The 12,032-nt window shown below is 47.5% G+C and overlaps 1 protein-coding gene across 1 annotated transcript in view; it reads left to right on the top strand.

Annotated features, from left to right (window-relative positions):
• Positions 1 to 12,032, top strand: part of map3k15 (mitogen-activated protein kinase kinase kinase 15) — a 175,424-nt gene that overhangs the window by 105,873 nt on the left and 57,519 nt on the right. The window contains exon 13 of the mRNA XM_041210936.1: positions 6,582 to 6,666. Within this exon, the coding sequence (XP_041066870.1) occupies positions 6,582 to 6,666 (85 nt within the window). The remainder of the gene's footprint in view (positions 1 to 6,581; positions 6,667 to 12,032) is intronic.

Raw genomic sequence — 12,032 nt, 5'->3', positions numbered from 1 at the left:
TTTCCCATTCAGAGAAAGGAATCTTTGGGGAGGCAATGGTATAGTGATATTGTCACTGGACTAGTAATCCAGGGACCCAGGATTATGCTCTGGAGACCTGGGTTCCAATCCCACCACAGCAGATGGTGGAATTTGAATTCAATAAAAATCTGGAATTAAAAGTCTAATGATTGCCATGAAATCATTGTTGTAAAAACCCATCTGGTTCACTGATGTCCTTTAGGGAAGGAAATATGCCATCCTTACCTGGTCTGGCCTACATGTGACTCCAGACCCACAGCAATGTGGTTGACTCTTAAATGCCCTCTGAACAAGGGCAATTAGGGATGGGCAATAAATGCTGGCCTAGCCAGTGATGACCCACATCCTGCAAATGAATAAAAAATAACTCTTGCTCCATTTACAAAAGTGAAATAGATTACCTTCAAGACTCTAGACTGCTTTCCTGACATGGACCCATTCCACACCCCATTCACCTCTACTCCCCATGCTCCTGAGTAGACCATTCAGCCCCTTGAGCCTGTTCCACCATCCATTAGATCATGGCTGAACTTTACTCTGTCTCCCTGCCTTGGTTCCATATCCCTTGTCCAATAAAAATCTATCAATCTCAGTATTGAAATTTTTATTTGACCTAACCACAATAACTTTCTTTGGAAAGAGTGTTCCACTACCCTTTAAAAAAAATTTTGGATATGAACATCACCAACAAGACCAACATTTATCACCCATCTTCAGTTGCCCTTGAGCAGGTGGCGGTGAGCCACCTACAACTGCTGGTCCATTTCAGAGGGCAGTTAAGAGTCTACCATATTTGTGTGGGCCTGGAGTCACATGTAGGTCAGACTTGGTGAGGACAGCAGATATCCTTCCCTAAAGGACATTAGTGAACTGAATGGGTTTTTACAACAATCTGATAGTTTTGTGATCATTATTTATAAGTGTTATGGACAGGGTCAGGAGAGAACTGAAAACCTTATGCCCTTTCCCTTACTGTCTGCAATCAATGTGCTTTTAGAAAAGGAAGATGTACGTGTATCTCTTAGCTGACCCCCAGGGGTGTAGTCAATTTGAATAACAGCAGCAAGCTTTTGCAGGTTTAAATAAGAGGCTTATTTATTCATGCATTGACACTGAAAATCTAAAGGCTACATCACTCATTCACACTCAAGAGAGATGCAGCTGATGAGGATAGTGCACCTTTACAAGTTGCATACAAAAGGATAGTGCAAAGCTTACATGTTCACGTGTATCGTAGGATAAACAGTTATTGCAAGCCCAGTAAATTGGAGTTTCACTCTGAAAGAGTAGTCTAAATAGCTTCAATAGCTAGAGTTGTATATCAGGATTATTCCAGGGTTCCCTCAAAGAGGTGGATGTTCATCAGGACACGTAGTTAATCATTTGTAGATTTTCTTACCAGTAGGTTAGGTTACAGGTAGTCTTGGATTAGGAGACTTTTAAGGTACAGCAGCCTTCAAGTTTGAAAAGGCTTTAGTGTTACTACCTTGGTCTGGAACTGATTTTCTGCAGCAGAGTTTTATGAGGACTAACAGTTTCTCTACCTTTCTTGGGATAATAAAGGATTTTGCTATCAGAAGCCAGTTTCGGTCACATGAACAACTGTTATTGTCCACCCAGGCTGAATTAATGCTAACTACCATTGCTATGCAATGGAGATAAATGCTGGCAATTCACACCTACTTGTGATTAACTGGTATTCTGCTGTTCCCTTTTGTTAAATTGCAAACTTGGAAACATGAAGTCTGCAAGTCCATTGATTGTGGGTTTGGAGTAAACCATGAACAATGGCAGGTGTGAATTTCACAGAGGGGTCCTCTCTGAGTACGTCCATTCAATGAGGAGGCCCCCACCCAGGATGATTCAATTAGGAACTTTCTGGAAGCTTGAGGTAGTCTGTGTTGAGTTTGCAAAAAGTCACCTGACACTTGGCAGCCATCTTAGTCATCTTGTTAGTGTCCATTTTTAAAAATTAAAGACAGTTCCAGAAGCTTCCTTGTGAATACAGTCCATGTTTGAAGTTATGAATATGACATGCCATCACTGGGCATAACATGAGACTAGTATTTTATTCCAGATTTGAGTATTGAATTTAATTTCCCCAGCTACCTTGGTGGGATTTGAATTCTTATCCCTGAAGCATTAGTTCAGGGCACTATATTACTAGCCCAGTAACATTACCACTGTGCTATCATTCCCATTTTTTATGAAAATTGCTTCCCAACATCATCCCCGAGCAGCCTAGCTCTAATATTAGATTACCTCACTGGAGGAAGTAGTTTCTCTCTATTTCTCTCTCCCTGTCAACTCTTAATCATTACAGGGGCATACTTGTGATGAAGCACCTATCATAGACCCTGTTCCCTGTCAGGCAGGATTTTTGGGGTCATGGTCTCTTTTCATAGAAGCATAGAATCACGGAATAGTTGCAGCTTAAAAGGAGACCATTTGGCTCTTCATTTTCATGCCAGCTCTTTGCAGGAATAACACAGTTAGTCCCACTCCCCATCTTTTCCCCATGACCCTGGATTTTTTTTTTCCCTTCAGACAGTTGCTTAACTCCCTTTTGAATGCCACAATCGAATGTGCCTCCACAATGCTTTCATGCACTGCATTCTAGATCCCAACCACGTGCTGTTTTTCTGCATGTCCCTTTTGCTTCTTTTGCCGTTCACTTTAAATCGGTGTGCCCTGGTTCTCAATCCTTTCATCAATGGGAACAGTTTCTTCCTATCTACTCTGTCGCGACCCCTCATGATTTTGAACACCTCCATCAAATCTCTCAACCTTTTCTTCTTTAGTGCGAACAGTCCCAACTTCACCAATCTATCCACATGAATGAAGACAGTCATCCCTTGAACCATGCTCGTAAATTTTCCCTGTGCCCTCGCTACAGCTGTCCCATCCTTCCTAAAGTGCAGGGCCCAGAATTGCTCCAGTTGAGGTTCACTATAATGTCCTTGATTTTGTATTCCATGACTCTAATTATAAAGCCCAGGATCCCGTTTTCTTAACCTGCCCTGCGACCCTCAATGAATTGTGCATGCATACCCATTGGAGCCCCTGCTCCTGCACTCGCTTTAGAATTATATCATTTATATTGTCTCTCCTTGTCCTTCCTATCAAACTCTATTAATTCACACTTCACCGCATTAAAATTCATCTGCCCTGTTTCTGCCCACTTTGGTAACCTGTCCATGTTTTCTTCAAGTCTACCACTACCTTTACATTTCACAATGCTTCCAAATTGTGTGCCATCCACAAATTTTGAACTTGTGCCCTGCACACTCAACTCTATTTCATTAATATAGATCAAGAGAAGCAGCTAATACTGATCCCTGGGGAATCCAACCATATACTTTCCTCCAGTCCAAAAAAACAACCCTTCCCCACAACTCTCTTTTTCCTGTTCACCTAACCAACTTTGTATCCATGCTGCCACTGTCCCTTTTATTCCATGAGGTTTAACTTTGCTGCCAAGCCTGTTATTTGGCACTTTATCAGATGTCATTTGGAAATCTATATATGCCACATCAACTGCATTAGGCTCATCAACCTCTCTGTTACCTCATCGAAAAATGCAATCAAGTTAGTTAAACACAATCTGCCTTTTAACAAACCCACACTGGCTTTCCCTAATTAAACTACGTTTGTCTAAGCGACTGTTAATTTTACCCTGGATTATTGTTTCTAAAAGCTTTACCGCTGAGGTTAAACTGACTGGACCATATTTGCTGGGGTTATCCATACACCCTTTATGAACAAGGGTGTAATATTTGCAAAAAGTCCCCTGGCAACACCCCTATAATTAAGGGACTGTGCAATGCCTGCACAATTGCCACCCTTACTTTCCTCAGAATCTTACTAAATTTCTGGCCCTGGCAACTTATCATCTTTAAGTACAGCCGGCCTTTGTAATATCTCCTCTTTATTAACTTTTAGCCCATGCAATGCCTCAATGACCTCTTCTTTCATTATGAATTTTGCAGCATCTTCCTTGGTAAAGACAGATGCAACATATCCATTTCATACCTCAGCTATGCCCTCTGCCTCCAAGCATAAATCGCCTTTTTGGCCCCTAATCAGCCCCACCCCTCCTTTCACTATCCTTTTGCTATTTATATGCCTATCGAAAACGTTTGCTTTCCCAAGTATGTTAGCTGCCAACCTCTTCTCATACTCTCTCTTCGATTCTTTTTTGACTTCTCTGAACTTTCTATATTTATCTTGGTTTTCTTGCATTATCACCCTGATATCTGACATAGGCAGCTTTTTTCTGTCTCACCTTACTCTTTGTCTCAATCTTCATCCAGGGAGCTCCCACTCTGTTTGTCTTACCTTCCCCTCTTGTGGAATGTACCTCAGGTGAAGCTGAACAATCTCCTCTTTAAAGGCAGACTATTGTTCCATTATAGCTTTTCCTGCCTATCTTCAATTTTAATTTGCCTGGGGCAGATCTGTTCTCACCCCCACTGAAATTGGCCCTCTCCCAGTTAATTAATTTTACTCTGGATTTTATTCTTTGTCCTTTTCCATGGCTAACCTAAACCTTATGATATTATGATCACTGTCACCTAAAGGTTCCCCCACTGGCACTTAATCCACTTGAGCCACCTCATTCCCCAGAATCCGATGCAGAAACGCCTCCTTGCTCATCGGGCCATTAATACACTGATCAAGAAAATTCTCCTGAAAACACTTCAGAAACATATTCCTCTCTCTATTCTTTACACACTTACTATCCCAGTCTTTATTAGGATAATTACAATCACCAATTATAGCTATATCATTTTTGCATCTCTCCCTTATTTCCTTAAAAATTTGTTCTTCTGTACTTTTCTCACTAGTTGGTACCTAGAGAATATATTCAGTAGTGTAATGGAAGCTGTATTGTTTCGAGCTTTATCCAAGTTGTTTCTGTCTTTGACCCCTCCAGGACACCCTTTATTCCAGCACTGTAATATACACCAGGCCACCCCTCTTCCTTTCTTTCCTTCCCTAACCTTCTTGACCATCTTATATCCAGGAACAGTAAGCACCCAGTCAGCCCTTTTTTGAGCCAAGCTTCCATTATTGCCGCAACATCAAATTTCCTGGTGTCCATCTATACCTGCAGCTGAGCAACCTTAAACCATGCTTTTGCATTCACATATAAACATTGTAAACCCAGGGAGAATTTTCCCCATGTTGGGTGGGCCGGTTGGGAGTGGGCGCGGGCGGGTGCGGAGCCGATCGCCGCCCGCGATCGGCCCCACGCCACCATTTTACGTGGGCGGGCCTTAATTGGCCCACCCAGTGTGACGTACAGCCGGTAGTGCTCAGCACCACCTGTGCGGGCAGTGTGAGGAAGGAGAGTCGGGGCCTGGGCTCTTTCATGCAGGTCCTGACTGCCCGCCAAAGAACACAGAAACCTCCCTGAGGCACAGCGCTGCCTCAGGGAGATTAAGTTCATACTGAAGTTGTTTAATAAAGAAAGTGAAAACTAATTTAGACCATGTCTCCTCATGTGACAATGTCGCATGAGCCGGGACATGTTTATGAATTGTTCTAAAAATATTTATAGGTATTATTAAACCTTCATGAAACCTCATCCCGTCCGTGGATGAGGTTCCATGAAAATTGCGAAGGCCGTTTGTGCTCTTCGCCTACCCCCCGCCAACCTTAAGGTTGGACGGGCAGCGCTGTTAATTATCCAAATGAGTTTCCTAATGGCCTTAACTGGCCTTTGACAATTCGGCGAGCGTACAGCCGCCTCCAGTGTGTGCCTGCTGAACAAGAGATCTGAATGATGCGCGATGATGTCAGGACGCATGCTCAACATCACTGCGCGTCATTTTACATGTCGGCATGCTGGGCCCACCCCTGCATGCTGATGTAAAAATCCTGGCCCCAATTTAAGCCTTGTTGTATTCCCTCTTACTCTGTAACCTCTGATGCATTCTCCATGGCAACGCCTCTACTAATCAGAGTCCACTTGCCAACCAATCAGTGCTCTCCTCCCACACAGTAAAAATTGCTGTTTTCCCCTTTATATTGGTACTTTTCTCAAGTGTCCTGATGAGTGCAGGATGAAAAGCTTCAACATGTCTCTTTTCTCAGCAATACTCAAGTTCTGTAAAACCAAACAACAAATTCTGAATCTAGTGCTTTCTGTCACCTCCCAGTCCCTTGTGCATCTTCTTTTTCCTTTCTAATGTTACATTCTGATTCCTATCCTTCTGCCAAGTTACTTCATCATCATGAGCAAACTGCCCCGCAGGGAATTTTGTCCTGGACCTGGTGAGGTGCAACCACTGCAGCTTGTACAGCTCCCACCTTTCTCAAACCTGGCCCCAATTTTCCAAAAGTCTACAGAACTGCTCCCTACTCATATTTCCAACAACACATTCATCTGTTCTAGCCTCCTAATTTCCTGAACCTTTTTTTGGAGTGACAGTGGGAGTGTACCAGAATGCCTGTAAATTTTCATGATCTCTCTGCTTTTTATCTATTTTCACCAACTTGGGTGCTTTTAAATTCTCTGCCACTGACCCTGAATCCTTTTTGTAACCATCTTGCAGGTTTTGTCGCTTGGTAAAGGAAATTAATGATGAAGCAGCCAGCAGCGGGGAACTGGAGGGTGACACTGATGGAGATACACTGGAGGTATGATGATAAACAGTTCTCTGTGGCACTGTGGGTCTGTGGTGATTCCTTGAAATGCATCAGTTTTGTGCGAGGTTCTGCCCAGGAATCTCTGTAAAATTCTGTGCAAGGTTCTGTGGGAGGTTCTGTTCACAGGTCTGTTGCATGTTCAGTAGGCCTCACAAAGAGGTTCAGAGTCTTGTATGGTTGAACATTAAGTGTTTATTGACAACACTTAATGAAGTCCATATATACAGGGTATAGCCCAAGCTATGAGCTAACTCCATACTGGCTTCTACACAAGTCTCTGTCCAGTCCACAACTGACCCAAATCTCAGGTCATATATCTCTTTACATCACACAGTGGGTGGTACTGTTTCCCAGTCCCACATTAACCCTTGCTGTGCCAGATACCATTATACTACAAGTCCTACCCCTAAAATAGTAGTGAGGAGTTTCAGGTGTTTATGTTAAGTATTTGGCCACTCAAGTCATATGGAGCATTTTCAAGGCGATTGTGTCACACAGAGGACAGCACGGTGACATTGTTTGGCCTTTCCTTGAGGCTTCGTGGGAGTACAGTAGGGACTGGAATTAGAAACAAAGTAGTTCACTTTAACTATGGCCACCTGAGGTGAGTTTAGTCTTCAGCGTGAAAAGAAAAGAAAATCAGGTATGGTGTAAAGTTTCCACTGCTTTCGCTATCGCCCACTTTGTGTTTCTGCTGATGATCAATGTTGTCCCCATGGAAATAATTTTTTGTGCCACGGTCAGGCACCCACCCGACCCGAGCGGGAGTAAGATGGTAGGCGATGATGTCGGCTGAGCGTCCCACGTCATCGCGCGCTCGCCTGATGTTTCACTTGGTGGGCACGCGCGGGTGCCAGAGAGGTGCCTGCCATTAATTAACAGGCCACTTAAGGTCCTCAACTGACTGTGATTTTTCCTTGCCCGTGCGATTTTCTGCTCGTTGCACAGGTAAATCGGGCAGGCGGGCAGCCGACATTTTCACAAACCTCGTCCAAGGGCGGGATAAGAAAGGTCAGCAGCATTGCCAGTGTGAGTAGTGAGGAGCTTTGGAGATAGTTTGCTGCTGGTTGCTCATTAGTACTTGGCAGCTTCATCTCTCTTCGGGGCTCCATTGTTAGCATTTCCAGGCCTCATTTCAGGACTCATTGCTGTCTCCTTGGCCTCTGGAGGATTCAGACTGCGTGCACCCTTCCAGGTATCAGACAGCCTTCCCTTACCCTGGTAATGGGGATTGTGGTCTCCACTGGTGGCACCTCCTCTGAGGAGGAAGAGAGGGGCAGAAGGGAGAGGAGGCCACGTGTCCCAGTGCAGCTTTCAGGGGAGTGACCTGTGGGAGGAGAGGCGCAGGCATAAGAAGTGCAGGGTCAGTAGTCCAAGGCGTTAGGGGCCACAGAAGACGCCACTATCCTGCTGCCAGGGTTTACAGACACCAATGCAGCTACATCAATATGTCCGAGGTGCAAGGCCGAAGGAGGCTCCGTCTCTTAAGGGAGACTGTGACTTCCATCTGTCAGATGATTGGCCCTGAGATCTCCCCTAACTGTGTGGGTGGACACCCCATGCCAGCAGCTCTGAAGGTCACAGTTGCCCTCCACTTCTATACCTCTGGCTCCTTCCAGGGGTCGGTGGGTGATCTTTGTGGTGTCTCCAAATCAGCTGTCCACACTTGTGTCAAGCAGGTTACAGACGCTCTGTTCAGACGGGTATTGACCTTCATCCACTTCCACTGGGACCAGCCAAGTCAGACACAGTGAGCCAGAGGCTTCGCGGCCATTGCTGGCTTCCCCCGTGTCCAGGGTTCTATAGACTGTACACATGTGGCCATCAAGGCACCAGCAGGTGAGCCCGGTGCCTTCATCAACAGGAAGGGCTTCCACTCCATGAACGTGCAGATAGTGTGTGACCACAGGATGCTGATTCTACAAGTCTGTGCAAGGTACCCAGGCAGCTCCCATGACGCTTATATCCTGAGACACTCCCAGCTGCCTAGACTCTTCAGTGCTCCAGACTGACTGAGTGGATGGCTGCTGGGTGACAAGGGCTATCCATTGAAGAGTGGCTCATGACACCTCTCCGTCACCCAAGAACAGAGTCAGAGAAGCATTACAATAGGAGCCACGCCTCCACAAAGACTGTGGTAGAGAGGACCATAGGTCTTCTCAAGATGCGCTTCCTATGCCTGGACTGTTCAGGGGGAGCACTACAATACCCCCCAGAGAGGGTGTCACTGATCGTAGTTGCATGCTGCGCACTCCACAATCTGGCACTAGCAAGGGGAGACCCACTGGAGGAAGGGGGTCTTGACGCAGCTGCACAGAGCACATGATGAGTCCGGTAGTGAGTCAGAGAGGAGTACAGTGAGGAGAACACTGAGGGTGTGGAGCTAGACCTCTGTAACCTGCAGGGAGGCAGGGGACACCAGGGGTGACTTGATCCAACACTCCTTCAGCCAGGCTGGCAAAGATCAGCGACAAACACATGCCAAGGCTGCCGCCTCCATTCCAGGTGTCTGAAATGACCCTTTCATTTGAACACAAAGAACACTCAGTGCCTGTGCAATAATGTTCAGGATCACTTAAGTCCAGCATTACACCCTGGAGTTCCCCGCACGAATAAAATAAAAAGGTGAAGTATAATCAGGCAATGATAACAAAAACAAAATTTATCTCATGTGGACAATTCCAAACTATTTACATAGACTTCTCTGGTCTTCATCCCGGACCAGGATAGATAAAGTAAACATAAATTAAGATAAAATCACCCGTGACCTGTCCCTCTTGTGCTCATGGTGCCATTAACTTACGTTTACGAGTGCGACATCCAGGTATTCCCCCCTCGCTGGAACCGGCGTTGGAGACAGCCTGCTGACTCTGCTGTCTTGTTGGCCTTGATGACCTTGGCAGTTGTCCACTGGCCAGTGGAGCCAATGCTGGCCCTGTCTGGGAGGGAGCGGTCAGTGCCATGGCTGGCATCTCCCCAGTCGTTGCAGCCTCATCAGATGCCCCAGTCACTGGCAGAGGGGCGGAGGAGCTGCTGCCATGACCTGGAGCTCCCTGAGAAGAGTCTGCAGAATCGACAAGCAGCTCATGCACCAATGTGAGGTCACTCTGGACCTCCCTCTACACCATCGATGGACGGGCACCTAGCTGGGTACCTCATCCATCTTCCACATGGACACTGACCACATGAGATCCGTGCCTGTGTGAGGGCTTGCAGGTCCGAATGGAACCCCAGGAACCCCTCATTCTGTCCCTGGAGCTGCCTCTCCATGAAAGTTGCTACTCTCTCAATGGAAGAGGCAGTGCACTCACCCATGATGGTCAACGCAGTGCTCACTCGCCGCATGGACTCCTCCATCATGGAGACCATGTCATGCCAACCCTCATGGATCTCCGCCAGATCCTCCCACACATCCCACTCAACACCCAACATCTTCCGTCTAATAGACAACTCCAGTGGCTTATCATCAGCCTTCAACTGAGCATCGTCCTGGTCCCTAGCATCCCTCCGACTGTTGGCACCCTGGGCACTCTCTGCTTCCACCTGTACCTCAAGCAAGTGTGAAGTGCTCTCACCGCTGTGCACCAAGATACCAGCCGCCACTCTAATGCCCACTGAGCTGCTGGTATCTGCGCTGGTGCCTCCTTCCGAGAGCAGGTATGGTGCACATGCAAGTGATGCCCGGTGGTCCTCAAGGGTGGCCCTTCGAGGTCTGCAGATCGGACACCTGCTGGTGAACCTAAAAGGGAGAAGAAGGACATGTCATTAGTTAAAGTCATCACACTGTCACTGTGCAACGCCAGGCACCCTGGTCAGTCAATGGAGATCTGCATCATGGTCCTATCGTCTTTCAGTGATCAGTGGGGCCTCCAGGTTTGAGGCTCCCACCAATGTGGAGACTACATTAGAATGGTTGCACAATCCAAAAGTCTCACCTCTACACTGCACTCTTACGTTCGTCTGGCACCCCCCCCCCCCCCAGCCTCTCCACACCTGGTTGCAAGGGGAGAGTGCCAGCTCTCCAGCTCTAGGGTGTCCTGCTTGAATTGGAAGAGCAGCAGCAGGCTGGCCAGGTCTCTGCCTGCACGTGACCTCTCAGTTTGGTGATGGCTCATCTTCTCCTGAAAGGACAGAGGAGCGTGGATGAGTCCACTCCCTACCTGCAGCGCCATAGCAGCCTGGCCAACCCCAGCTGTGGATCACCTCACCTGAGTCATGGCCCTTGAGCCACAAGGCACTCAGTCCGAGCAGTCAGGTCTCAGCCCCTTGGCCAGCTCCGGTGTCATTAACATTTGGCACTTAGACTCCAGCACCACCCCCCACCCCCCACCAATGTCCATGGGGGGAAGGGGACAGCCACACCTTAATATATCTGCACACTGATCCATGCCAACATGGTACTCACCCTTCACTGAAGCACTCCTGGCACTGCACCCATGTGCTCCACACCAAATCATGGCTGCTAACCAGGGCTGCCACCTCCTCCCGTGTCCTCTTGGTGAGGTGCAGTGGCCTCCTCCACCCATCCCGGGAGGCAAGGCTGTCCCTCCTACCAGCCACCTCCTCCAGGGCCCCAGCGAGGCACTCGTCCGAGAAGAGGGGCGCCGACCACCCCACCCGACCTGCCCTCCCGCCTGGCATTTGCAGCCGCCCACTCGACTCCATTGTTACAGCAGCAGACAGCGACAGACCCGCACCCCCTCTCCCCCTACCCCCGGCTCGGCCCTTTCCACCCAGGACAGAGCGGCATTTCACGCTGGGCGGGCCTTGATCGGGATCCGAACACGGGCGGCGTTCTGTTTCATGCTGCTCCCACCTGCTGCCTGCTCCTGACAAAGGAAAGATTCTACCCCAGCACATTTAAATAAACTTGTGGCCGCTGTACAGCTGCTAATAGACAACTGGTTTGCATTCTGTCCTTTGTCAAAAGACTCGTATTTTCTGAGTGAAGGCTGGCTGGAACAGTGCCTGGAGGCCTGCATGTTAGGCTGGGCTGCAGACGCTAGCCTGAATTGCTAGTTTACTGAAGGTTCTGTTGGTGGTGGAACTTCCATCCATTCTAAAGGGGAGGCATTGGCATATTGGAAATACCACTGCACTAGCAATCCAGAGGCCCAGGGTAACACTCTGGGGACATGGGTTCAGCTGGTGGAATTTGAATTCAGTTAAGAAACCTGGGATATAAAGCTAGTCTCACTAATGGTGACCATGAAACGATCATCAATTGAGGTAAGAGCTCATCTGGTTCACTAGTACAGATGACTCCAGCCCCACAACAATGTGGTTGACCCTTAGCTGCCCTCTGAAATGGACTAGCAAGCCACTCAGCTCAATTAGGAATGGGCAACAAATGCTGG

The sequence above is a fragment of the Carcharodon carcharias genome, chromosome 18, assembly GCF_017639515.1.
Source record: "Carcharodon carcharias isolate sCarCar2 chromosome 18, sCarCar2.pri, whole genome shotgun sequence".
Lineage (NCBI taxonomy): Eukaryota > Metazoa > Chordata > Chondrichthyes > Lamniformes > Lamnidae > Carcharodon > Carcharodon carcharias.
The sequence above is the reverse complement of the archived record's forward strand: the minus strand, read 5'-3'. Positions and strand labels throughout refer to the sequence as shown.